Source organism: Pelodiscus sinensis, chromosome 18, assembly GCF_049634645.1.
Source record: "Pelodiscus sinensis isolate JC-2024 chromosome 18, ASM4963464v1, whole genome shotgun sequence".
NCBI classification, from domain to species: Eukaryota; Metazoa; Chordata; order Testudines; family Trionychidae; genus Pelodiscus; species Pelodiscus sinensis.
The window spans coordinates 31,896,435-31,923,929 of NC_134728.1; the positions used below are offsets into that span (position 1 = coordinate 31,896,435).

The window sequence follows — 27,495 nt, forward strand, 5'->3', positions numbered from 1 at the left end:
TCCCTCCCACCCAGACCCCCAACCTGCTCCTGCCCCGTCCCTCTCACCCAGACCCCACGCCCCAACCTGCTCCTGCCCCTCCCTTCCTCCCGCCCTGACCCTGCACCCCCAGCCTGCTCCTGCCCCGTCCCTCTCACCCAGACCCCACGCCCCAACCTGCTCCTGCCCCTCCCTTCCTCCCGCCCTGACCCTGCACCCCCAGCCTGCTCCTGCCCCCTCCCTCCCAACCAGACCCCACACCCCAACTTGCTCTTGTCCTTTCCCTATCTCCTGCCCTGACCCTGCACCCCCAGCCCCCTCCTACACCATCCCTCCCTCCCGGGCCCTGTACTCCCAGCCTCTTCCTGCCCCCTCTCTCCCTCCTGCCAAGACCCCGTGTCCCCAGCCTGCTCTCTGGAAGCCCCTCCTGCACACTCAGGGACTGGCCTATGCCAGAGACATAGGGGCCACTGCATGGGTACTCAGCACCCACCAACCACAGCTGTTCCCTGCCCCCGCTCCACAGCTGATGGGGACGATGCTCTGGGAGGGACTAGAGGAGGGTGGGCAGGAACTTGGGGCGGGATGGGGTGGGGCCTTGAAGGGGCGGGGCGGGGTGGGGCCTTGAAGGGGCGGGACGGGGTGGGGCCTTGAAGGCGGGGGGGTGAATTGGGACACAAAGAGGCAGAGCAAAAGAGGGGACCTTGGTGAAGAGGGGGGAGGGGTTCGAGCCCTAGCAAGGGCTGTGCACACCAGGAAAGGGCAAAGCCAGCACCAGTCGCAGGCCGGGCTGCCACGCAGGCCTGGCGCTCTTCCAGCGCATCCCGTCACTTCTCATGGGGCCTCCTAACCCATGTGGCCCAGCGCCACCCGCTTCCCCCAGCCCCCACTCGGCCCTGCAGGGCCCACCTCTGGCAGCGGATGCAGCTCCTCCACTTCTACCGTCACCTCGCTGGGCTGCTCGGCCTCCTCGGAGCCGCCGGCCTCGTCCGCCCCTTGCCGCTGGCTCTGCTCCTTGGGCCGCGCCTTGGACTTCTCCTTGGACTTCTTACTCTTCTTCTTGAGAGTCAGCCTGCTCAGGGCGCCCCTCAGCACCTCCCTGCGCCTGCTGTCCACGGCGCCGGGGCTGCTGAACAGCTCCACCGCGATGGCCAGGAGGATGCGGCCGCGGTAGAAGATGCCCTCGCCCAGGCCCTGGTTCAGATCCTTGTGCACGTCACGCAGAGCCGAGTTCTGGGGCGAGCCGTACAGGTGCACCCAGGTCGGCCCGAAGGTGGGGTTAAAGCCTGCGGGGACCGAAACGCTGCCGTCACATGCCGCCAGGTTTGCCTTCGCTGGCAGGTCAGCTTCCAGAGAGATACCTGCCCCGAACCAGGGCAGACAGACACCCATCCACAGACCCACACGGCCAGCCCCACCAGCCCCACACGGTGCGCTATCCACAGACCCACATGGCGTACCCCCACTGGTACCCACCGGTACCCCACCCACAGACCCACATGGCTAACCCCACCGGTACCCCACCCACAGACCCACATGGCTAACCCCACCAGCACCCCACCCACAGACCCACATGGCTAACCCCACCTGTCCCCCACCACTACTCTACCCACAGACCCACATGGCTAACTCCACCGGTACCCCCGCACAGACCCACATGGCTAACCCCACCGGCACCCCACTGGTACCCCACCCATAGACCCACATGGCTAACCCCACCGGCACCCCACTGGTACCCCACCCACAGACCCACATGGCCTAGCCCCACCGGTCTGCCACCACTACTCGATCCAGACCCACACAGCCAGCCCCACCAGCCCCACACCGGTACGCAATCCACAGACCCACATATCCAACCCCCACCAGCCCCACACCAGTACCCCACCCACAGACCCACATGGCCTAAACCCAACAGTACTCCACCGGCAAGCTATCCACAGACCCACATGGCCTAGCCCCACCGGTACCGGCAGTGATCATGAGATGGTAGATTTCAGGATCCTGACCAAAGGGAGTAGTAAAATACACACCCTGGACTTCAGAAAAGCAGATTTTGACTCCCTCCAAGGTCTGATGGGCAGAATGCCCTGGGATGTTAACATGAAGGGGAAAGGAGTCCAGGACAGCTGGCAGTATTTTAAAGAAGCCTTATTGAAGGGACAGAAAGAAACCATCCTGACGCGTAGCAAGAGAAGCAAACATGGTAGGAGGGGGCTTACAGGGGAAATCCTTGGTGAACTTAAGCACAAAAAGGAAGCTTACAAAAAGTGGAAACTTGGACAAATGACCAGGGAGGGGTTTAAATGTATAGCTTGAGAATGCCGGGGGGTTATCAGGAAGGCGAAAGCACAAATGGAATTGCGATGGCTAAGGATGTGAAGGATAACAAGAAAGGTTTCTACAGGCATGTCAACAAGAAGAAGGTGATCAGAGAGGGTGTGCAGCTCCTAATGGATGAAGGAGGTAACCTAGTGACAGATGATGTGGGGAAAGTTGAAGTACTCAATGCTTTCTTTGCCTCTGTATTCACGGACAAGGTCGGCTCCTGGACTTCAGCAAGATGGGATGAAGATGGACAGCCCGTGGTGGGTAAAGAACAGGTTAGGAACTATTTAGAAAAGCTAAACGTACACAAATCCATGGGTCCGGACTTAATGCATCCGAGGGTACTGAGGGAGTTGGCAAATGTCATTGTGGAGCCTTTGGCTATTATCTTTGAAAAGTCGTGGAGATCGGGAGAAACCCCGGATGACTGGAAAAAGGCAAATGTAGTGCCCATCTTCACAAAAGGGAAGAAGGACGATCCAGGGAACTATAGGCCGGTCAGTCTTACCTCGGTTCCTGGAAAAATCATGGAAGGGATCCTTAAGGAATCCATATTGAGGCACTTGGAAGAGAGGAAAGTGATTAGGAATAGTCAGCATGGATTCACAAGGGGAAAGTCGTGCCTGACCAATCTGATTAGCTTCTATGATGAGGTAACTGGCTCGGTGGACATGGGGAAGTTAGTGGATGTGATAGACCTTAACTTTAGCAAAGCTTTTGATACCGTCTCCCACAATATTCTTGCCTCTTCTAGCGGAGTGCCCCAAGGTTCGGTTCTAGGACCGGTTTTATTCAATATCTTTATTAATGACCTGGATGAGGGGATAGATTGCACCCTCAGCAAGTTTGCGGATGACACTAAGCTGGGGGGAGAGGTAGATACGCTTAAGGGCAGAGATAGGGTACAGAATGACTTAGACAAATTGGAGGATTGGGCCACAAGAAATCTGATGAGGTTCAACAAGGACAAGTGTAGAGTCCTGCACTTGGGACGGAAGAATCCCAAGTATTGTTACAGGCTGGGGACCAACCGGTTAAGTAGTAGTTCTGCAGAAAAGGACCTGGGGGTTACAGTGGATGAGAAGCTGGATATGAGTCAACAGTGTACCCTTGTAGCCAAGAAGGCTAATGGCGTATTAGGTTGCATTAAGAGGAGCATTGCCAGCAGATCCAGAGATGTCATCATTCCCCTTTATTCGGCTCTGGTGAGGCTGCATCTGGAGTATTGTGTCCAGTTCTGGGCCCCCCACTACAAAAAGGATGTGGACGCATTGGAGAGGGTCCAGCGGAGGGCAACCAAAATGATTAGGGGGCTGGAGCATATGACTTATGAGGAGAGGCTGAGGGACTTGGGTCTGTTTAGTCTGCAGAAGCGAAGAGTGAGGGGGGATTTGATAGCAGCCTTCAACTTCCTGAAGGGGGTTCCAAAGAGGATGGAGAGAGGCTGTTCTCAGTAGTGGCAGAACAAGAAGCAATGGTCTCAAGTTGCGGTGGGAGAGGTCCAGGTTGGATATTAGGAAAAACGATTTCGCTAGGAGGGTGGTGAAGCACTGGAATGGGTTACCTAGGGAAGTAGTGGAGTCTCCATCCCTAGAGGTGTTTAAGTCTCGGCTTGACAAAGCCCTGGCCGGGTTGATTTAGTTGGAATTGGTCCTGCCTAGAGCAGGGGGCTGGACTTGATGACCTTCTGAGGTCTCTTCCAGTTTTATGATTCTATGATTCTATGATACCCCAGCAGCCCCCACTGGTACTCTATCCACAGACCCTTGTGGGCAGTTCCCCACAGGCAGTCGGGGCCTCCCGCTCTGGCAGGGGCACACACAGCCGTGGCAGATGCACGCGGGGAGTGGGGGTGGGGAGTAGAATGGCTTTGACCCGGGAGATGCTGCGGGGACTCCCCGTGGCTGGGACACGCCCAAACGAGGGGTGCACAGCACTCACCATTCCTCCCAGGGTCAGAGATCTGCTGCAGGTCAATGAAGTGCGTCGCAAGCGCCACATCCCCGATGTTGGCATCGTCCAATACCTGCACTTTGATTTTTCTGGCGAGAGGGGGGAACATCTCGATGAAGCTAATTTGCTCGTTCCATTCTGGCTCCACCGTGTTGTTTTCCACCGAGGTCTCCCCCTGGGCACAGAGAGATGTGAGGCCTGCCCGGGGCCCAGATCCAGAACGCCAGGGACACCCAAGCAGGCCACGGGTACCAGAAAAATCACAGCAGCACTGTGGGAAAACCTGTGCAGAACCCCCACCGCTGAAAGGATTCCCTGAGCATGTGGCTATGGGCCCTGGGGCACTGGGGACAGGTGGCAGCCTCCAGTGTGGGCACATAGCAAAGCCACGTGGGGCCAGCTGCAGGAGCTGAGCGACAGAGCAGGGCGGAGCAGCCGGGAGCTGAGCAACTGAGCAGGGGCGGGGCAGGGCGGGCGGGAGCTGAGCGACTCAGCAGGGGTGGGGCGGGCGGGAGCTGAGCGACTGAGCACGGGCAGGGCAGGGCAGGCGGGAGCTGAGCGACTGAGCACGGGCGGGGCGGGCGGGAGCTGAGCGACTGAACACGGGCAGGGCAGGGCGGGCAGGAGCTGAGCGACTGAGCACGAGCGGGGCGGGCGGGAGCTGAGCAACTGTGCAGGGGCGGGGTGGGCGGGAGCTGAGCGACTGAGCACGGGTGGGGCGGGCGGGAGCTGAGCGACTGAGCAGGGGTGGGCGGGAGCTGAGCGACTGAGCATGGGCCGGGTAGGGCGGGCAGGAGCTGAGCGACTGAGCACGGGCAGGACAGAGCGGGTGGGAGCTGAGTGACTGAGCACGGGCGGGGCGGGCGGGAGCTGAGCGACTAAGCACGGGCGGGGCAGGGCGGGCAGGACCTGAGCGACTGTGCAGGGGTGGGGCGGGCGGGAGCTGAGCGACTGAGCACGGGTGGGGCGGGCGGGAGGTGAGTGACTGAGCGGGGCGGGCAGGAGCTGAGCGACTCAGCAGGGGCAGGGCGGGCGGGAGCTGAGCGACTAAGCACGGGCGGGGCAGGGCGGTACGGGAGCTGAGCGACTGAGCATCGGCGGGGCGGGCAGGAGCTGAGCGACTAAGCACGGGCGGGGCAGGGCAGGTAGGAGCTGAGCAACTGAGCACGGGCGGGGCAGGGCGGGCGGGAGCTGAGCAACTGAGCACGGGCGGGGTAGGGCAGGCGGGAGCTGAGCGACTGAGCACGGGCGGTGCGGGTGGGATCTGAGCGACTGAGCACGGGTGGAGCAGGCGGAAACTGAGCGACCCAGCAGGGGTGGGGCGGGCGGGAGCTGAGCAAGTGAGCACGGGTGGGGCAGGGCAGGCGGGAGCTGAGCGACTGAGCACGGGCGGGGCAGGGCGGGATCTGAGCGACTGAGCAGAGGTGGGGCGGGCGGGAGCTGAGCAACTGAGCACGGGTGGGGCGGGGCGGGTGGGAGCTGAGCAACTGAGCACGGGCGGGGCAGGGCAGGCGGGAGCTGAGCGACTGAGCACGAGCGGGGCGGGTGGGAGCTGAGTGACTGAGCACGGGCGGGGCAGGGCGGGATCTGAGCGACTAAGCACGGGCGGAGCAGGCGGAAGCTGAGCGACTGAGATGGGGTGGGGCGGGCGGGAGCTGAGCGACTGAGCATGGGCGGGGCAGGGCGGGATCTGAGCGACTGAGCACGGGCGGGGCAAGGCGGTGTGGGAGCTGAGCGACTGAGCACGGGCCGGGCAGGGCGGGCAGGAGCTGAGCGACTGAGCACGGGCAGGACAGGGCGGGTGGGAGCTGAGCGACTGAGCACGGGCGGGGCGGGCGGGAGCTGAGTGACTGAGCACGGGCGGGGCGGGCGGGAGCTGAGCGACTAAGCATGGGCAGGGCAGGGTGGGTGGGAGCTGAGCAACTGAGCACGGGCGGAGCAGGGCGGGCGGGAGCTGAGTGACTGAGCAGCGGTGGGGCGGGCGGGGGCTGAGCAACTGAGCACGGGCCGGGCAGGGCAGGCGGGAGCTGAGCGACTGAGCACGGGCGGTGCGGGTGGGAGCTGAGTGACTGAGCACGGGCGGGGCAGGGCGGGCGGGAGCTGAGTGACTGAGCAGCGGTGGGGCGGGCGGGGGCTGAGCAACTGAGCACGGGCCGGGCAGGGCAGGCGGGAGCTGAGCGACTGAGCACGGGCGGTGCGGGTGGGAGCTGAGTGACTGAGCACGGGTGGAGCAGGCGGAAACTGAGCGACCCAGCAGGGGCAGGGCGGGCGGGAGCTGAGTGACTGAGCACGGGCGGGGTAGGACGGGATCTGAGCGACTGAGCAGGGGCGGGGCAGGCGGGAGCTGAGCAACTGAGCACGGGCGGGGCAGGGCAGGCGGGAGCTGAGCGACTGAGCACGGGCGGGGCGGGTGGGAGCTGAGTGACTGAGCACGGGCGGGGTAGGACGGGATCTGAGCGACTGAGCAGGGGCGGGGCAGGCGGGAGCTGAGCAACTGAGCACGGGCGGGGCAGGGCAGGCGGGAGCTGAGCGACTGAGCAGGGGTGGGGCGGGCGGGAGCTGAGCGACTGAGCACGGGTGGGGCGGGGCAGGCGGGAGATGAGCTACTAAGCACGGGCGGGGCGGGCAGGAGCTGAGCGACTGAGCACGGTGTCACGTTGCCAAATTTGAGGGGAGCAGCCAGATCGCTGCTGCACCCATATGTGGGGGTGTTGGCCCCAGAAATTGGTATAAAAGGGAGCCATGTGGGGTATTGAATGGGAGCTTATTGTTTGTTGATCTTATGTACGCTATTTATGTGAGTGTATAATGTCTGTGTGTGTAGGTAGGAATCTGTAATCTGTGTGGGAGCTGAATATTTCTCTGAATGTGGTTAAGCATTGCTATGGACAGGCTGATTAGCTAGGCCCTGTGGGACAATGGCACTTGATGGGCCAAAGACACACCCAAAGAATGGGGGCTGTCACCTGAGAGCAGCCAGCAGGAAACACAGAGATTGGCCTCTGACCAGGTGACCTGCTGCATACAAGAAGAGGCCAGAAAGGGGGTATAAAGAGGCCATGTGGTCGATGCCATTTTGTCTTCAGCTCAGCACTTCATCCCAGAGGCAGCATTGCAGGGATTGAAGGGCCCGAAAGACCTGTGAACCCATCCTGATCGTAGGATGTGCAATAAGAACTTTTAAACCAGCAGTTGCAACATCTCTGCTAGAGCCTGCATCGAGAACTGGGAGATTCGGTGCATGTAACGTACTGTACTTTAATAACCTTACTCTCAGGCTTTTCTTTCTTGTAATAATAAACCTTTAGATCAGAGATTCTAAAGGATTGGCCCAGCGTGATTTGTGGGTAAGGTCCAGAGGGTAAATTGACCAGGGATCTGTGGCTGGTTTCTTGGAACCGGACAGAACTTGTTCGGGGTAGGTGGGGTGGGTGTTAGGACCCCCCACCTGTGTATGAGGCCTGGGGCCATCTGGGGCACGGATATTGCTGGGGTGTCGGAGGGGTTTTGCTCGTGAGGCTTCAGGCAGGCTGCTGAAGCGCTCTGTGGGACTGGTTTATGGCCGGTTTGGAGAGGTCACCAGTCTGGGGGCTGTAAGGAGCCCCAGATTTGAGCAATTCACCCTGAGCGGATGCCCTCAGTTGTGCCCAGACACGGCCCGGTCCGTCACACACGGGCGGGGCAGGGCGGGATCTGAGCGACTGAGCACGGGTGGGGCGGGGCGGGCGGGAGCTGAGCGACTGAGCACAGGCGGGGCGGGCAGGAGTTGAGCAACTGAGCAGGGGTGGGGCGGGCGGGAGCTGAGCGACTGAGCATGGGCGGGGCAGGGCGGGATCTGAGCGACTGAGCACGGGCGGGGCGGGCGGGAGCTGAGCGACTGAGCACGGGCGGGGCAGGGCGGGAGCTGAGCGACTGAGCACGGGCGGGGCAGGGCGGGAGCTGAAAGACTGAGCATGGGCGGGGCAGGGTGGGATCTGAGTGACAGCACGGGCGGGGCGGGCGGGAGCTGAGCGACTGAGCACGGGCGGGGCAGGGCGGAGCTGAGTGACTGAGCAGGGGTGGGGCGGGCGGGATCTGAGCGACTGAGCACGGGCGGGGCGGGTGGGAGCTGAGCGACTGAGCACAGGCGGGGCGGGCGGGAGCTGAGCGACTGAGCAGGGGTGGGGAGGGCGGGAGCTGAGCGACTGAGCACGGGCGGGGCGGGCGGGAGCTGAGCGACTGAGCACGGGCGGGGCAGGCTCTCTGTGCTGGGCTGAGCAATGGCCCCCTGTGCACTCGGCCACGGGGCGGGCCTTGGCGTGCCGGGAATGGGTCTGCCAGGCCCCGCGGAGACAAGGACCCAGCGCCCAAGCAGAGACCTACCTGTTGACCGGCAAACGAGACCTGCACGTATGGATCAATGAAAACTTTCTTCTCGCCCACAATCTTTGAGAAGCCCCCCATGATGCCGGCGCTCATGCTGGGCAGGCCCTCGGCTCGGTAGACCTTGATGCAGATTTTGGCCCATGGCCTCTCGGCTGGGACTCTTTTCGGCAGCAGCAAGTTCCTAGAAGAAATCCCCCTTGTTGTACTGGCCAGAGTGAATGTCGAAGCCCGAGAGCAGGATGCAGAGCTGCTAGGCCACAGGCCCATGGCGTCTGCTCTCCCGTCTCAGATGATGGGGGCTTCAGAGTGTGCAAGAGACTCTGTGAGCCGCGGGCCAGCGGCCGCCGCAGGGACACTCACTTTTCAATGTCCTCGTTCTGGCTGCTGGGGGCCACAGGGAGGGAGCCCACTGGATCGCCTCGGGCAAAGACCGAAATGCTGCACTTCACAAACCCTTTCACGCCTGCCCTGGTGTCCTTTGGGTCGCTGATAACAGCCCACTTCTGGAAGAACCGGTGATCTGAAGGGAGAGGAGCCGTCAGTCCCCTCCCCTCTGCCACCCCTAGGCACACGCCATGGCGCAGCCGAGCCATGCTGCACCGAGGCAGGGCCCGGGGACTGGCTCCTGGTCTTGCAGGTCACAAGGGACCCTGGTGATCACGCGCAACAGTCACAGACACCCCCCATCCTCCGGGGACGCTGGCAGGGCCGTCCTTCACTGTTGCGCCAGGGTCCGGCACATTCGCACCAGCCACACGCCCGGACAGATCCCGGGAGTCTGTGCCGTAGCTATGCCGGGAAGTGCTTGGGATTTACATGTGGGTGGGACAAAATCCCAGGGAATGAGCATGAAGATCCCTGTGCACTGTGCACTGGCCACAGGGACTGGTTGCTTGGCTTTTTATTAGCCCTGCAGTTAACGCACATAATTAACTCAAAACATGCATCATGCTCAGTGGCAGCGCTAATCAGACTGCTAACCCACAGAACACCAATCGCACGCACAACGTACTGCGGCTGTCTGCCTACACTTTCAAATATACTGATTCAGCTACAACACAGAGTCCAGTGCTCACTTCATATTGCTATTTGTATTGCTGATATTTGCACTGTAACACTGATAAACAGCAGACACGGTACTTTTCAATTCCCCTCGCAGTGGTGCTCTACGATACAACCCCCCACGAAGGCACAACCTACACTTGTGCTTCTTTGTTACATAACTGCATCCAAATCAAACCCAGGTCAAACTGTAGCACCTACAAGTTCACTCAGTCCGACTTTGGGTCAGCCAATTGCTACAACAAACAAGATCGTTTATATTTACTGCCCACTTCTTAGCCACAACGAAAGGGAGAAGAGGCGTCCACCTGGCACATTGTAGCTAGTATTGCAAGGGATTTACTGCCAGACACGTTAAACCTTCATGCTTTTGGCCGCCATTCCAGAGGACATGCTTCCATGCTGATGACACCCATTAAAAAAACAATACTTCAAATTTGGGACTGAACTTGGTGGGTGAGAATTGTGTCTCCTGCTCTGTTTCACCCACACTCTGCCATAGAGTCCAAGATCCAGCCGTCTCAGATGATGATCCAGCTCATGTTCATTTAAAGGACATTTTCACAGACAATCTGATAAAGAAGGAGGCACCAGTGTGAGCTTTCTGAAGACGGCTACAGCTCTCGCCCCTGGGCTTAAGGATCTGCAGTGCCTTCAAACTCAGAGAGGCACCTGGTGTGGAACATGCCTTCAGAAGTCTTAAGAGAGCAACACTCTGATGTGGACGCTACAGAATACAGCCACCAACAAAGACAACCAGCCTCGTGCTGGTGGCACCTGAGTCGTGGCGAAGATGAACAAGCATCGGTCTGCTCTGCTTTGGGTCATGGACACGTCACCTCTGGAATGGTGGCTACAGCGTGAAGGGACCTAGGACATCTGGCAGGTAAGTCACTTGTGCTGGCTACAGCAGCGCCATGCGGACGCCTGTTCTTGCTCGCCTGCAGCGTTCTCTCCTGCAAAGGGAACGAACCTCCTTCTCTGACCATCTGGCCGAACAAGAAATCAGCCGGATGGGGCTTGTGGGCTCTAAGGGGTTAGTCGCTAGTGTGCAACCCCCTAAAGGCCCAGGCAGGTGCAGCATAAACTCACGGGGCCTGGCCATACTAGGACATTCCCAAAAGTTCAATGAGCTGGCCCTGCAGATCTCAAACGTCCGCAATCTGAGGACCCCTGCTCTGATTTACTATTTTCCCCGGACCCCCAAGCCAGTTTCTAATTTTCCCCAGGCTGCTCAATCCCCGCTCAGCCGCAGGCCTCCCACCCCTGCCTCACCTGTTTCTGCCCCACTGCACCCCGCCCCTCCCCGCTCCTCCCAGCACCCCCTGCATGCTGCTGAGCAGCTGTTCCATGGGTTCTGGGGGGAGCTGATCAGCGGCTCGCGGACCCCTGGAGAGCCTGTGTGAGACCTGCTGCTCTGTGCCAAGCTTGGCAAAGGGCCAAGAAGCGAGAGACTGGGACCTGGCCCGTCCCACACGTGTCTCAGCTGCTGCACTCGCGAGGCAGTGACCGAGCCACCGTGGACCTCGCGCTTGTAACCCTGCCCCGGGGGTGCCTGGGGTCTAGCTGCGCGAGTCTGGTGGCCATTTCACTTTCTTCCTTTCTATAGGAGTGAGAGCCAGGGCTCCAATCGGGTTTTCAGGTGCCGAGTAGCCGCTGGAATTGGGGTTCAAGCTGCCCCCAATGTCACAGGGAGCCCCCGAGAGTGCGGCGGGCAGCAGCCCCAGTGCGCGCGGTACCTGGCTGGCTGTACACAGTCTCCGCGTCCATTTTGAACGTTCCTATGCGTGTTCCCAGGAACGGGATCTTCTTTGAGTGAAAAACCTGCACACAACAACCAAGTGCCCTGACTGGCCTAGCTCTGCCCGCTGCCCAGGGCCCGGGGCTAGGGACAGGGTGACCGGCGGCTCTGCCCCAAAGAGGTGGGGCCTCCCTAGCCACCAGGCCACTCCCAACCCCCACAGCCGCTGCCTCAGCGTGCCAAAGTGACTCTCCTGTGCCCAGGCCCACACCAGGCCACCCACCCCTGGAGCCCAGCCAGAGGCCTGCCCCTGCCAGCCCCTCCCTCGTGGGCAGGCCCAGGCCAGGCCAGGCGAGTCCCGGGAGGCGGCTGGGTTCCCACGGGCCTGCCCTGGCCCCCGCACCCCTGGGGCGTGAGGAGAGCAGGAGCCTGACCAGCCGCGAGCCGTGAGGCTCAGACGTGGGGCCCCGGCACCACTCGCCGCCCTCGCTCACAGCAGCCACGGCGGGCGCTCGCCAGCCAGGAAAGCAGGCCCTGCCCCTCGGCGGAAAAGCGAACGGCGTCCCGGAGCCCATGCCCCCCCCCACCCAGAAACAAGGGCGAATCCGAGTCCCGGAGCCGTGACTCCGCCACCCACAGGCTGCAGGGCCCATCCCCGCCTCCGGCGCCGAGTCCTCCCCCAGGAAACGGGCACGAGGCTGGGACCCCAGGGCAGCAGCACAAAGGCGCCACGGGGAAGGTGCGTCCATAAGCACCTGTGCACAGCGACACGCACACACAGCGACCCGCACACACACACACACACACACACACACACACACAGCGACACGCGCACACACACACACACACACACACACACACAGCGACACGCACACACAGCGACCCGCACACACACACACACACACACACACACACACAGCGAGACGCGCACACACACACACACACACACACACACAGCGACACGCACACACAGCAACCCGCACACACACACACACACACAGCGACATGCACGCACACAGTGACACGCACACACAGTGACACGCACGCACATGCACACAGCAACACGCGCGCACACAGTGACACGCACACACACACACAGCGACATGCACGCACACAGTGACACGCACACAGTGACGCGCACACACACAGTGACACGCACGCACATGCACACAGCAATACGTGCACACACAGTGACACGCACACACACACACACACAGCGACACGCACGCACACAGTGACGCGCACACACACAGTGACACGCACGCACATGCACACAACACGCGCACACACAGTGACACGCACACACACACACACACAGCGACACGCACGCACACAGTGACGCGCACACACACAGTGACACGCACGCACATGCACACAACAACACGCGCACACACAGTGACACACGCACACACACATACACACAGTGACCTGCACACAGTGACACACTCACACACACACAGTGACACGCATGCACACACACACAGCGACCCGCACACACACAAGCACAGAGCGACCTGCACACACACAGCGACATGCACACAGTGACACACACACACACACACACAGCAACACGCACAGTGACCCACGCGCACACACACAGACACACACACACACACAGCGACCCGCACACGTACACAGTGACACACACACAGTGACCTAAACACACACAACAATGCGCGCGCACAGTGACCCGCACACACACAACACGCACATGCGTGCGCACACACAGCGACCTGCACACAGCGACACACACACGCGCGCACACATATACACACAGAGCGACCCGCACACACACACAGTGACCCACACACGCACGCTCGCACAGTGACCCACACACACACACACACACAGCGACACACACAGCGACACGCACACAGCGAACCTCCACACGCACAGCAAAATGCACACGCGCACACCCACCCACACACAGTGAAATATACACACACAGAGCGACACGCATACAGCGACACACACACACACACACACACACATACAACACGCGTGCACACACAGTGAGCTGCACACAGAGACACATACACACACAGCAACACATGCGCACACACAGTGACACACACACACAGTGACCCAACTACAGCAACACGCGCACAAACACAACAACCCACACACACACAGCAGTGACATACACACAGCGACCCGCACGCGCACACACACACAGCGACCCACACACACACACAGCAACATGTGCACAGTGACACACACACAGCCACACACACAGTGACACATGCACAGCAACATGCACACGCACACAGCAATACACGTGCACGCACAGCAACACACACACAGTGACACACAGAGCGACACACACATACACACAGCAATACACACACACAGCGCGACCCGTACAGGCACACAGTGACCCGCAAACACACACATAGCAACCCACATGCGCACACAGCGACACACACGCATAGAGCGACCCGCATACAGTGACACACACACACATGCACAGCAACACGCGCATGCACACAGAGCCCTGCACATACAGAGCAACATGCACACAGTGACACACACGCAGCGACATGCACACAGCAACATGTGCACACACAGAGCGATACGAGCGCACACACAGCAACATACACACAGTGACACACACACAGACACAGAGAAACACACACACAGCGTGACCTGCACAGGTGCACAGCGACCCGCATGTGCACACAGCGACCCGCACACAGGGAGACACACGCGTGTGCGCGCATGCACAGCGACACGCACATGCACACAGCGACCCGCACACACACAGCAACATGCGCACAGTGACACGCACACAGCAACATGTGCACACACACACAGCAACATGCGCACAGCGACACACACACAGCGCGACCTGCACTGGTGAACAGCGACCCACACACACACAGCGACCTGCACGTGCACGCACACAGAGCAACCGGCACACAGCGACACGCACACAGTGACCCCCCCCCCCCACGCACAGCGACACACACACACCCACACAGCGACACGCACAGCGACACACACACACACACACACACACGCACAGCGTCACACACACACACACACACACAGCGCAACCCGTCCAGGCGCACAGTGGCGCACATAGCAACCCGCACACACCCCACAGGGCACATGCCAGCTCTTGGCATCCCACAGCTCCCTGCCCGAGGGCCGACTTACCGAGATCTCGATGAGTCTGTGGAATAAAACCTCCCTGGGCTCATGGAATTCAAACACAAAATACTGCAAGAGAAGAGGCCCCCTGAGCAAAGCGCTTGCAGCAAGGGCACCGCGAGAGAGGCCCAGAGCCTCTGGGCGGGGTTGGGCATGGGGTGGAGCAGGGAGGGCTAGGTGCAGCACTGCCGGGGGGGGACAGAGTGAGTGGGGCAGGGTGCAACGTGGGCTGGGGGGGCGGGCGTGGCTGGACACAGAGCTGCCTGGGAGCAGGCAGGGCTCAGGGGAGCGGGCGGGGCTTAGGGGAGTGGGCGGGGCTGGAGGGAGCAGGCGGGGCTTAGGGGAGTGGGCGGGGCTGGAGGGAGCAGGCGGGGCTTGGAGGGAGCGGGCGGGGCTTAGGGGAGTGGGCGGGGCTGGAGGGAGCAGGCGGGGCTTAGGAGAGTGGGCGGGGCTGGAGGGAGCAGGCGGGGCTGGACACAGAGCTGCCTGGGGGGCACAGTCCCATAGCAGCAGCAAGAACTGCCCTCAGCCACCCGGCAGTGGCTCTGCTGCTGCCCTGCAGGGCCCCTGCCAGGGGGGCCCCCCCGCCCACCTACCTCGTTGTAGAAGGGGCAGTTGGTTGACTTTTGCGTTGCCGTTTGCCTCTTCTCCTCCCCCACCTTCACCACCACGAAGGGGTCAATGTTCACCCCCACCAGCTTCTGGGCTTCAGTGACATTGATCCCGATCTGGGGACACAGGCAAGGGGCTGCACTGACGGGCCCTGCAGAGCGCCTGGGAGCGCCCCCGGGAGAGGAGGCCTCCTCTGTCCTACTTGCAGCCAGATCCTCCTGGGACTCAGCCTCCCGCCTCGTTGGCAGCTGGGACGCGGCTGGGGGCAGGACACGGACACGGACACGAGGGTCCCCGTCGGGCACGGGACGGCGAGCTCTGCTGGGCCCGGCCGGGGGTGGGACACGGACACGAGGGTCCCTGTCGGGCACGGGACGGCGAGCTCTGCTGGGCCCGGCTGGGGGCGGGACACGGACACGAGGGTCCCTGTCGGGCACGGGACGGCGAGCTCTGCTGGGCCCGGCTGGGGGCGGGACACGGACACGAGGGTCCCCATCGGGCATGGGACGGCGAGCTCCGCTGGGCCCGGCCGGGGGCGGGACACGGACACGAGGGTCCCTGTCGGGCACGGGACGGCGCGCTCTGCTGGGCCCGGCTGGGGGCGGGACACGGACACGGACACGAGGGTCCCCATCGGGCATGGGACGGCGAGCTCCGCTGGGCCCGGCCGGGGGCGGGACACGGACACGAGGGTCCCTGCCGGGCACGGGACGGTGAGTTCGGCTGGGCCCGGCCGGGGGCGGGACACGGACACGAGGGTCCCCATCGGGCACGGGACGGCGAGCTCTGCTGGGCCCGGCCGGGGGTGGGACACGGACACGAGGGTCCCCATCGGGCACGGGACGGTGAGCTCCGCTGGGCCCGGCCGGGGAAGGTACACGGACAAGGACACGAGGGTCCCCATCGGGCACGGGACGGTGAGCTCCGCTGGGCCCGGCCGGGGGCGGGACACGGACACGAGGGTTCCCGTCGGGCACGGGACGGCGAGCTCTGCTGGGCCCGGCCGGGGGCGGGACACGGACACGGACACGAGGGTCCCCGTCAGGCACGGGACGGCGAGCTCTGCTGGGCCCGGCCGGGGGCGGGACACGGACACAAGGGTCCCCGTCAGGCACGGGACGGCGAGCTCTGCTGGGCCCGGCCGGGGGTGGGACACGGACACGAGGGTCCCCGTCGGGCACGGGACGGCGAGCTCTGCTGGGCCCGGCCGGGGGCGGGACACGGACACAAGGGTCCCCGTCGGGCACGGGACGGCGAGCTCTGCTGGGCCCGGCTGGGGGCGGGACACGGACAAGGACACGAGGGTCCCCGTCGGGCACGGGACGGCGAGCTCTGCTGGGCCCGGCCAGGGGTGGGACACGGACAAGGACACGAGGGTCCCCGTCGGGCACGGGACGGTGAGCTCAGCTGGGCCCGGCCGGGGGCGGGACACGGAACAAGCCGAGCCGGTGACCCGCAGGGAGCAGGGAGGTGCCACTGACAGAAGGCTCTCTGGAGGGGGAGGCCCGGAGTCCAGGGGGCCGGCCTGACTGTCAGGCACCGCGGGGACGCTGGCTCGCTGGGGAGCGGCTCTGCAGGGGCTGCCCGCCGGGGCCTGCTGGGGACTGGGTCCCAGGCGGGTGCTCAGTACCTGGAAGCTCTGGGGCCGAGGCGTGGCAAACAGGTCCCACTTGCAGAGGCGTCTGGACCGGCTGGGAGGGAAGAGCGCAGCTGAGTCTCCTCCTGGCAAACCCTCCCGTGCCCCCCCACGAGGCTGCACCCCGCAGCGTGAGCCTCCCCGGTGCCGATCACACACCCAGAGCCCAGGGCCTGGGGAGAGGAAACTCCCACCCTGCTCCCAGACAGCCCGGCCAGGCCACACTGGGGCGGGCTCAGCGAGGCGCCGAGAAGCGGCTGCCTTGCCCAGAGCCCCTCGGAGCCGCCAGCGCACGCAGGCTGCAGGAAGGGAAAAGAGGCTGGGCTGACGACCCCCCCCCCCCCCCCCGCCTGGGCTGGCCCCTCCCAGTGTCCCGGGGGGGAAGATGTGGAGCAAAGCGCCAGGGGCAGCGGAGACACGCCCGGTACCTCCTGACAGGGCTGAAGACGATGCCCAGGATCTCCATGTCGGCCTCATCGTCGTAATCCTCCTCCTCCTCCTCGTCAGTCTCCAGGCCCTTCACCAGCCTCCTGCCCAGGGCTGCGGCCTTCTTCTCCAGCTCCCGGGCTCGCTTCACCTCCGCCGGCCTGGAAACAGGCCCATGGGTCACCCTCCGGCCGGGCCGCTCTCCCCTCCCGCCCCGGTTGCACTAGGGCCCTGGCCCCAGGCTACTTACTGCAGCTCCTCGAAGCCGGGGTTGCGGATAATCAGCTCAGTGCTGCAAGACACAAACGCACGTCAGAGCAGCGAGCCCGGCCCTGCTCCCACCCAACAGGCCTGGGGCGGGGCCCTTGCTCTCCCTCGGGGCCCCGCCGCCCCGGCCACTCCCCCATTACCTACCAGCCCTGTGCTCTTGGGGAGCCAGGGAGTGACATTCGTGGAACCCCCCCCCCCAGGCCTCTGCTGGAATCAGACAAAGCAAGGAGAAGGCCGGGGAGACACTCCGCTAATGAAGGACACACCCCAGCCTCATGTGCATTGAAGACAGAACAGAGGGACAGCTCATTAGCACACAGAGGGTCTGTCTACACTACCCCGCTAGTTCGAACTAGGGTGGTAATGTAGGCATACCGCACTTGCAAATGAAGCCCGGGATTTGAATTTCCTGGGCTTCATTTGCATAAGCCGGGCGCCGCCATTTTTAAATCCCGGCTAGTTCGAACCCCGTGCAGCGTGGCTACACGCGGCACGGAGGAGCTAGTTCGGATTAGGCTTCTAATCCGAACTAGCTGTGCTCCTCGTGGAATGAGGAACCACCAAGGCAGGAACCGCGCTGAACTATGGGACACCGAAAGCAGAGCAGCACGGCCTGATGGGAAATCCCTGCTCCAGACGCTAATGAACCCAGGCCGGCTCCCCCCCGAATGAGTCATTGTCAGACCAGTTCTAGTAACAACCCTATTGACATCCACATACTGACACTGCCCAGTTGCACTGTGAGCTCGTTCAGGGAACATCCCCCATCGCCAGGGGTGATCAGCCTGTCGTCTCTCTTCCAACTATTGTCCTGTCCCTACAGAAACTCCCCCCCTTGCCCCAAGAAAAACTGCTCTGATACCTGGATTTAAACGGCATCAGTTCCACTGAGACTTCTTCACCTCCTGTCTGATCGTGCGGGGGGCTCTGCTCTACGCGTCTCCTGCCCCTGGGCCCCCGGCTCCCAGCACCACCTGGGAACCCCGCTCAGTGCAAGCTCCATGGCGTGGTGAGGTCTCTCTCTCTCCCACCAACTACCTCTCTAAGCCTAGCCTCCTGACTGCCCTATGGAAACAGTTTTATGGGTAGCTACCCTGCCATTTGTAATCGGTTCCAATGTAGAGTTAATGTTGTAACTGTTTTGTGTGTTTGGCTCCCTATATACACAAGAAATCACGTCCATTGTTACACTGGCTGCTTCTCTCTCTTTCCTTCTCTTTCGCTCACTCTTCCTCAAGGGTCCAAAGGCTCATGAGGTTGCAGTGGGGCATTGCTGTTAACCCAGCCTGCTGAGTCCAGGGACACGGGAGGGGTTAGCGTGTGAGTGCTGAGTACCCTCCTCTCTGGCGTGCTCTGTTAGTGGGGGTGTGTCTGGGTGTGTTGCTAACGTGGGAAGCACTTGGGACCCCCTGGGGACAGACCCCGACTCTCGCCCTGTTCCCACGGATACGTGCCCTGCGCCAGCCGAGCGCTCGGGACCCCCTGGAGACAGACCCCGACTCTCGCCCTGTTCCCGTGGACACGTGCCCTGCGCCAGCCGAGCTCTCAGGACCCCCTGGAGACAGACCCCGACTCTCGCCCTGTTCCCGTGGACACGTGTCCTGCACCAGCCGAGCACTCGGGACCCCCCCGGGGACAGACCTCGACTCGTGCCCTGTTCCCGCGGACACGTGTCCCACACCAGCCGAGCGCTCGGGACCCCCCCGGGGACAGACCCCGACTGGCGCCCTGTTCCCGCGGACACGTGCCCTGCACCAGCCGAGCGCTCGGGATCCCCCCAGCGACAGGCCCCAACTCGCGCCCTGTTCCCGTGGACACGTGTTCTGCGCCAGCCGAGCACTCAGGACCCCCCGGCCAGAGGCCCCGACTCGCGCCCTGTTCCCGCGGACTCGGGAACACCTGGCCAGGCCTCGGTCCCCAGCTCTGCCCTGATGCTGGAAAGGCCGCTGTGGACAGGCCCTGCACGAGCCAGGATGGGGGGTGCAGAAGCAGCCCGAGGTTCCCTCTTTCGTTATTTTCAGTACCTGTCTTTCATCTGGTAGACAAAGTCCTCCTCCATCCACGTGCCCGCTGAGCCGTCGGGAGGCTGGTAGCGCAGGTCCAGCTCGACATAGATCTAGGGGGAAAGGCAGCCTGCACAAGGGCCCCGACAGCCAGAACTGCCCACTGGGAGGAGAAAGGGCAGGACAGACTAGAGAGGAAAGGAGAAGGAAGCTCACAGGGCTCCCCGTCCTGGCCGGCCAGCGGACAGGCAGCCTCCCTGCTCACAATCCAGCTGGCTGTGCAAGAGAGGAGATTGCATTTGCCCAGTTCTCCTCCCAGCCACCGCTACCAGCTGCTTCCCAGACCCGCGGCCAAACGATGCTCAACTAAGCCAAGCTCAGGTTTCCAAGTGTAAAATGCAGCACTAGCAGCTTTGCCCCAGGGGCCTGGCGCACCCCGGGAAGGAGAGGGCCCTGGGCATGGCCAGGGCCAGCTAACGTGGCTTTAGCCATTGCTGTCCTGACCTTCGCTCCGGGCAGAAGATGCTAATAAACCACGTTCACTAACTGGCCCTAACCCGCCAGCGGGGAGGCGGATTTCCCCAGCCAGGCTGTTCCGGGACTTGCCCCGGAAGGGTGGGGAGAGGGGCGGGTTGCAGTGACAGCAGAGGGCGAAAACAACCCTCCGGCGCTCCCTTTGGAGAGGTCGGCCAGCCGGCTCTCTCCGGGGAGAAGGGACGCAGGCTCAGGTGGGAGAGGCTAGTGGCCTGCTTGGGACTTGGTTTTAATCCTGCTTCCATCTTCCCCCCAGGCAGGGCTAGCTGGGCAGCTGCCAACCTATGGGAGGTGCCTGATGACAGCTGTAAGGGGCGCGCAGCACCCCTTATATCTGCCATCAGGCGCCGCGCGCCCGGCTCCCGGATCGCAGGCTGCAGCAGCTCCTAGCGGCCACCCTGCAGTGGCCACCCGGGGTGGGGGCTGCGTTAACCCCCGCAGCGCCGGCCAGCAGCACCCTTCCCCCCGCGGCCGCGGGGCTCTGCACGGCCAGGCTTGGCCCGCCCCGGGCTGCCGGCCAGTGGCAGTAGCTGGGCCGGGCCGGGCACGTGCGCCCTCCCCCATGCACCAGGAGGGAGCAGGGCCGCGCGTGCGCTCTCCCCTGCTGCGCATGCGCCCTCTGTGACGGCGCGTTGGGGGTTCCCCGTCTCCTGCACCCCGAAATGGCACAAACAGACTGCACCAGCCAGTGGAATTGAGGGTGGTTTATTGCTCCTCCAGCACAGCGCAGCACAGATGTAATCTGGTTACAGGAACTGAGCTAGGATGCCTCAGGCCCCCTTGAGATGGGGGAGACTGGGCCCCTAAACTCCAGCCCCTTTCCCTAGGCTGTCTCCTCCATGCTCCCAGCCAGCAACTAACTAACCCTCTTCCAGCCCTGCCCCCCAGCCAGGGCAGCATTCCACCTTCCTTTGTTCCTCTCCATGGGGGGTGTCTGGCCACTGGTTCAACAAGTTTGGCATTACCTCTGCCTAGTGAGGTTTTCCCTGCTGGGTCTTGCTCCAGACAGCAGGGGTCACCACAGCCCAGCAAGTACCCCCACTACGTCACACCCTCCCCCAACTCGGGGCGTAATTAACCTGTCTGCCCGGGGCGCCGGAATGGCTCAGTCCCACGCTGCCCCCAGTACCCATTCCCAACCCCCCCTCATTGTGTCTTGTGTTTTCATGACACTGCCAACTGCAAAACCTTAGTTCCCTCAAATCCTGCAAGAGAGACGGACTTCCCTAAGCCACTGAAAACATTAACAAACACGGCCAATTCATACAAAGAGAATTTAGATACCATTTTAACTGCTAACAAATCCTCCACACTTTGCTTAAACCATGTAAAAATACTCCTGTTATAATCCAGTGTTTCTCAACTAGTCATACAAGTACCCTTAGGAGTACTAGAGAGCATTCTGGGGGTTACGTCAACACAACTGACATGTGGAGAAAACTGAATTTTTCTTTGAAGTGTTACAGCGCTTTATTATTTTTGTACTTTTACACCCAAAAATTTCACCACCCGCCCGGCTACAATTAAGTTGTTTAAACGAATGTGTTGCAATGGCAGAAAAAAATTGTGTGTCTGAAAACTGTAGGTACTGGGGGTACTTTTTTTTTTTTAAAGGGGCTACTTATAACTTTTTTTGAAAAAGCGTACTTTGTAACGAACGGTCGAGAGAGTGATAAAAGGCATCCAATCTCTTTCCAGCCATCGCTTACATTTAAGTACGAAAACCTTTATTTAAAAAAAAAAGAAAAACTTGCTTTACAGAGTGAAATTCGGGTTATGACAAATGGACAAGAGATTTAGTGTTTTCCTGCAAATTACTGCAGCCAGTCCCGCCAGCAGCAAAGTCCATTTTACCTGCTCCCAAAGGTCCATCCAGCCCAGTGTCCTGTCCTCTGACAGTGGCCAGTGCCAGGTGCCCCGGAGGGAAAGAAAAGAATCGTCGATCATCTCATGCCGTGTTGTCCACTCCCAGCTTCTCACAGAGTAGGAACTCCCAGAGCATGGGGTTACATCCCAGACCATCTTGACTAGTAGCCAGTGATGGACCTCCAGGAATGTATCAAGTTATTTTTAAAACCCTGTTATAGATTTGGTCGTCACAACATCCCTTGGCAAGGAGTTCCACAGGTTGACTGTGTTGTGTAAAGAAATACTTCCTTTTGTTCATTTTAAACTTGCTGACTATTAATGTAATTGGGTGTCTGAGTCTTGTATTATGAGAAGTAGCAACGGACACTTCCTCGGTCACACCAATCAGGATGGTACAGATCTCTATCATACCCCCTTCAACGTCTTTTTTCCAAGCTTAAAAGTCTAAGTCTTTTTACTCTCTCCTCATACAGAAGCTGTTCCGTACCCCTCATTATTTTTGTTCCCCCTCACTGTTTGGTTTCTTTCCATCCTGTAATATTTCTTTCTGAGATGGGACAGTCACTTCTGCACACAGTTTTGCAGACATGGGTGTAACAAGGATTTGTAGAGAGGCAAGAAGGTATTTTCTGTCTTATTCTCTGTCCCTTTACTAATAATTCCCACTATTCAGTTTGCCTTTTCACTGCTGCTGCACATTGAGAGGCTGTGTTCAGAGAACTCTCCACGCCGACTCTAAGCTCTCGAGCGGTAACAGCGAGGCCCCAGCATTCTGCATGCGGCGCTGGGATTGTGTTTCCAGTGTACGTCACTGTGTATTTATCAGCACTGCAGTGGATCTGCCTTTTGCCCCGTCCCCCAGGTTTGTGAGACCCCGTCACAGTCTGCTTTGGGCTTGCGATTCTTGAGTCACCTGCACTCGTGGCAAACAGCGTGTACCCCTTTTCCAGATGATCTCTGTGGCCGCTGAATAGCTGATCCAGCACAGACCCCGGGGGCGCGACTATTTACTTTTCTCCAGTCTGAAAACAGACCATTGATTCCTGCTTTTACCCGGTTGTCAGTCCGGGCGGGGACCTTCCCTCGTCCCCTGACCGCTCCCATGGCTTACGAGCCATTGGTGCGGGGCCTAGGCAGAGGCGTTCTGAAAGCTGCAGTGCGCTGGGCCTCGTGCGCGGGATTCCTGGCCCCTCGGTTCCCCGCGGCAGAGCTGTGCTGACTGCCCTGCGGACGGCGTTTATCTGCCTACGTTGCCACCCATTCAGCCTGGGACTGGTGAGGCTCCGTGGCCAGTGAGATTTAACCCCCCGATCGCCAGGGTCGCCTCTGCAGCCAGGGACAGAGGCTGGTACAGCCAGTGCCCCCTCTCAGCTTCACAGGGGACTCAGCAGCCCCACCCCGGCAGAGGCTCAGGCTCTGGGCACGGCGCTGACTGACCGGGCGGGGCTGGTGAATCACTGAAGGGAGGGGACCCAGGTTCCACCCCACAGGGAGTCGTTCTGCCACTCCCCACGTCCTCCTGAACAACTGGGTCCACAGCTCCTAGCAGAGCCAGCGCTCCCCTCATGCCCAGCCCAGACGCTGGGGCAGGAGCCGACCAGGTGTTCACAGTCTCCCTGACCAATTGTGCTGCTCTTCTCCGCAAGCCCCTGGCAGGGACCAGCACAGTCGAGGGACTGGTTGCATGCTCCGTGATTTGCTCCAGCAACAGCGCGAGTTACGACAGACGCCGCGCGTCCCACCTCTCCAAGGCGTGGGGACCGAGTCCAGCTTGCTACCCAAAGGCTCTTCTGCGTTACCCCAGGAGCGGCAGACATTCCTACCGACTGGACGGACACACGTCTGCACAGTCCAACCACAAGCTCAACAGCCCCTACAAGCAGCACTCGGCCAAGGCCCTGGAGCATCTTCCCCCAGAGATGGAAAGTCAGGTTGCTCTAGAGCAAGGGGCAAGGTGAGACTTCCCCCCTTTCTGCAAACAACAATTACTTCCCATAGAATCATAGAACGCTAGGACTGGAAGGGACCTCGAGAGGCATCGAGTCCAGTCCCCTGCCCTCATGGCAGGACCAAGCACAACCGAGACTGTCCCTGGCAGGCGTCTGTCCAACCTGCTCTTCAATATCTCCAGGGATGGAGATTCCACAACCTCCCTGGGCAACTTATTCCAGTGTTTGACCACCCTGCTAGTTAGGAAGTTTTTCCTGATGTCCAACCTAAACCTCCCTTGCTGCAGGAAGCCCATTGCGTCTTGTCCTGTCCTCAGAGGCCAAGGGGAACCATTTTTCTCCCTCCTCCTTGTAACACCCTTTTAGATACCTGAAAACTGCTCTCATGTCCCCTCTCAATCTTCTCTTTTCCAAACTAAACAAGCCCAATTCCTTCAGCCTCCCTCCTAGCTCATGTTCTCTCGACCTTTCATCATTCTCGTTGATCTTCTCTGGACCTTCTCCAATTTCTCCCCATCTTTTTTGGAATGCAGTGCCCAGAACAGGACACAAGACTCCAAGTGAAGCCTTCTGCACAGAGTAGAGCGGGAGAATGACTTCCTGTGTCTTGCTCACAACACCCCGGTTAATGCTTCCTAGACTCACGTTTGCTTTTTTTTTTTGCAACAGCATCACACTGTTGACTCCTATTTAGCTTGTGGTCCACTATGACCTCAGATCCCTTTCTGCCGTGCTCCTTCCTAGACAGTCGCTTCCCATTCTGTGTGTGTGAAACTGATTGTTCCTTCCTAAGTGGAGCACTTTGCATTTGTCTTTATTAAACTTCATCCTGTTTACCTCACACTGTTTCTCCAGTTGGTTCAGATCATTTTGAATTATGACCCTATCCTCCAGAGCAGTTGCAACCCCTCCCAGCTTGGTATCATCTGCAAACTTAATAAGTGTACTTTCTATGCCAGTATCTAAATCGTTGATGAAGATATTGAACAGAACCGGTCCCAAAACAGACCCCTGCAGAACCCCACTTGTTATGCCCTTCCAGAAGGATTGTGAACCATTAATAACTACTCTCTGTGTACGGTTATCCAGCCAGTTATGCACCCACCTTATAGTAGCCCCATCTAAGTTGCATGTACCATGATAAGATGATCACGTGAGACCGTATCAAGTGCCTTACTGAAGTCTAGGAATACCACCTCCACTGCTTCTCCCTTATCCACAAGACTTGTTTTCCTATCAAAGAAAGCTATCAGATTGGTTTGACGTGATTTGTTCTTTACAGATCCATGCTGGCTATTCCCTATCACCTTATTACCTATCACCTTCCAGGTGTTTGCAGATTCATTCCTTAATTAATTGCTCCATTATCTTTCCTGGCCCATAAGTTAAACTGACTGGTCTGTAGTTTCCTGGGTTGTTCTTATTTCCCTTTTTATAGACAGGCACTAGATTTGCCCTTTTCCAGTCTTCTGAAATCTCCTGTCTTCCATGATTTTTCAAAGATGATAGCTAAAGGCTCAGATACCTCCTCTATCTGCTCCTTGAGTATTCTAGGATGCATTCCATCAGGCCCTGGTGACTTGCAGACTTCTCACTTTTCTAAGGGTATGTCTACACTAGCCCCCTAGATCGATCTAGGGAGGCTAATGAGGGCGACCGAAATTGCAAACGAAGCGCGGGATTTAAATATTTAAATACCCGCGCTTCATTTGCAATTTCGGTCGCCCTCATTAGCCTCCCTAGATCGATCTAGGGGGCTAGTGTAGACGTACCCAAAGTGATTTTTAACTTGTTCTTTTTTTATTTTATTTTCTAAACCTACCCCCTTCCCTCTAGCATTCACCTTTAGGCATTCCTTCATCATCAACCTTCTCGGTGAAGACCGAAACAAAGAAGTCATTAAACATCTCTGCCATTTCCACGTTTCAGGCTACTCTTTCTCCCTCCTCACTGAGCAGTGGTCCTGCCCTGTCCTTGGTCTTCCTCTTGCTTCTAATGTATTTATAGAAAGTCTTCTTGTCTCCCTTTATGTCTGTAGCTAGTCTGAGTTCGTTTAGTGCCTTTGCCTTTCGAATCTTGCCTCTGCATTCCTGTGCTGTTTGCTTACATTCATCCTTTGTAAGTTGTCCTAGTTTCCATTTTTTATATGACTCCTTTTTTATTTTGAGATCATGTGAGATCTCCCGGTTAAAGCCAAGGCAGCCTTTTGCCAGACTTTCCCCCTTTCCTACACAGCGGAATAGTTTGCTTTTGGGCTCTTAATAATGTCCCTTTGAAAAACTGCCAACTCTCCTCAGTTGTTTCTCCCCTTAGTCCTGCTTCCCATGATCCTACCGTGACCAGGCTGCTGGAGAGGAAATGCTGACGTGCATTCCGCTTAGGGGTGTGCACACCCTGCGCACCAGAGCTGGAGCCATGTACCCGTAGAGAGGGGCATTTACGCCTGGGGCCATAGCCCCTCCCCTGGCTACATGAGAGGGCACCACCCGACCCTCCCTCGGCTCCCTCTCACCACCCATGCATGGGCAGTGGGTGAAGCTGCTGCTTGGGAGGCAGCTCCCCACCTGTGGCCCCACCCATACTCCACCCTGGCACAGCCCCCGCTCTGCCAAGGCCTTGCCCCCTCCCCACTGTCTCCCTCTTCTGCCCCTCCCCTCCCCGCTCTCCCTCCCCCCAAGTGTAGCAAACGCCATTGGGGAAAGACTCTTGGGAAGGGGTGGAGCCCGCTTGCCACGGCCGGCCACGCCCAGGGACCTCACTTGGGAACAAAACAGGGTCAGTCCCGAGGGCTTTGACGTTCCCTGGCGCCTGTCAGATTCATCAGCACGTCGGCTGGCCGGGACCGTCACTGCCGACGGGTGGGCGGGCGCCTCGCCCTGGGGAGGGCTGGGAGGGGATGCTCAGCCCCGGGGCCGAGGCCGCTAGCGTCTGGGAGGCAGCAAGAACTTCACCTGGACCCCTCTGTGGAGCCAAAGCCCCAGGCGCCAGAGGACTCACCCCAGTGATGCTGTGGTTCTTGTCCACGAGGGCCTCTCGGAGGGTCAGGCGGCCAGACGTCACCAGGTGCTGAAGGCTGATGACCAAGGTGCCGAGCAGCCTGCACCAAAAGAGCAGAGAGAAAAGGGGCCGTTGCGGTGTCAGTCACTGTGGAGGGAGCTCGTGCCCAGTCTCCACTAGGACAACTCACATTGCGCTTGTCTGTGATATTGCAAAGTGCTTCCCACTAGGCCTGCTGGCCTCAGACCAAACTCTGGGTTTGACTTTTGATGCTCTCATGTCCCCTCCACTGGGTGTGAGCAGAGACAGCGGGTGCTACGGCTGCCCCCCAGCAGGTGGGGGCAAAGAGGCAAGAGATGGTAGCAAAGTGTAGCTGGGCATGACGGGGGGTGTAATAGATGAGCACACACTGGAAGGCTGCTCATGCCGCCGTCAGAAATGATAAATCCAAATACAGGCCTGGCCTTGGCCAGTGCACAACCCACCCAGAACCTGGGCACAAGCTGCAGGGGGTGGGTGGGACATGCTCCTCCGGGGGGGGGACACCCTCCACTGGGGGGGGGATGGGACACGCTCTGGGGTGGGGGACACGCTCCATGGAGGGGACACGCTCTGCCGGGG

The 27,495-nt window shown here is 60.0% G+C and overlaps 1 protein-coding gene across 2 annotated transcripts in view; it reads right to left on the reverse strand.

Moving 5' to 3' along the window:
- The window catches only part of LOC102458767 (fer-1-like protein 4), a 107,016-nt gene that overhangs the window by 68,304 nt on the left and 11,217 nt on the right, over nt 1-27,495 (reverse strand). For both annotated transcript variants that reach the window (XM_075901461.1, XM_075901460.1), the window contains exons 4-15: nt 26,875-26,974; nt 19,547-19,638; nt 17,503-17,544; nt 17,255-17,413; nt 16,821-16,881; nt 15,175-15,306; nt 14,585-14,647; nt 11,424-11,508; nt 8,983-9,142; nt 8,620-8,803; nt 4,246-4,432; nt 889-1,265 (exon numbers count right to left, since the gene is read on the reverse strand). In XM_075901461.1, coding sequence (XP_075757576.1) covers nt 889-1,265; nt 4,246-4,432; nt 8,620-8,803; nt 8,983-9,142; nt 11,424-11,508; nt 14,585-14,647; nt 15,175-15,306; nt 16,821-16,881; nt 17,255-17,413; nt 17,503-17,544; nt 19,547-19,638; nt 26,875-26,974 — 1,642 coding nt within the window. The remainder of the gene's footprint in view (nt 1-888; nt 1,266-4,245; nt 4,433-8,619; nt 8,804-8,982; nt 9,143-11,423; nt 11,509-14,584; nt 14,648-15,174; nt 15,307-16,820; nt 16,882-17,254; nt 17,414-17,502; nt 17,545-19,546; nt 19,639-26,874; nt 26,975-27,495) is intronic.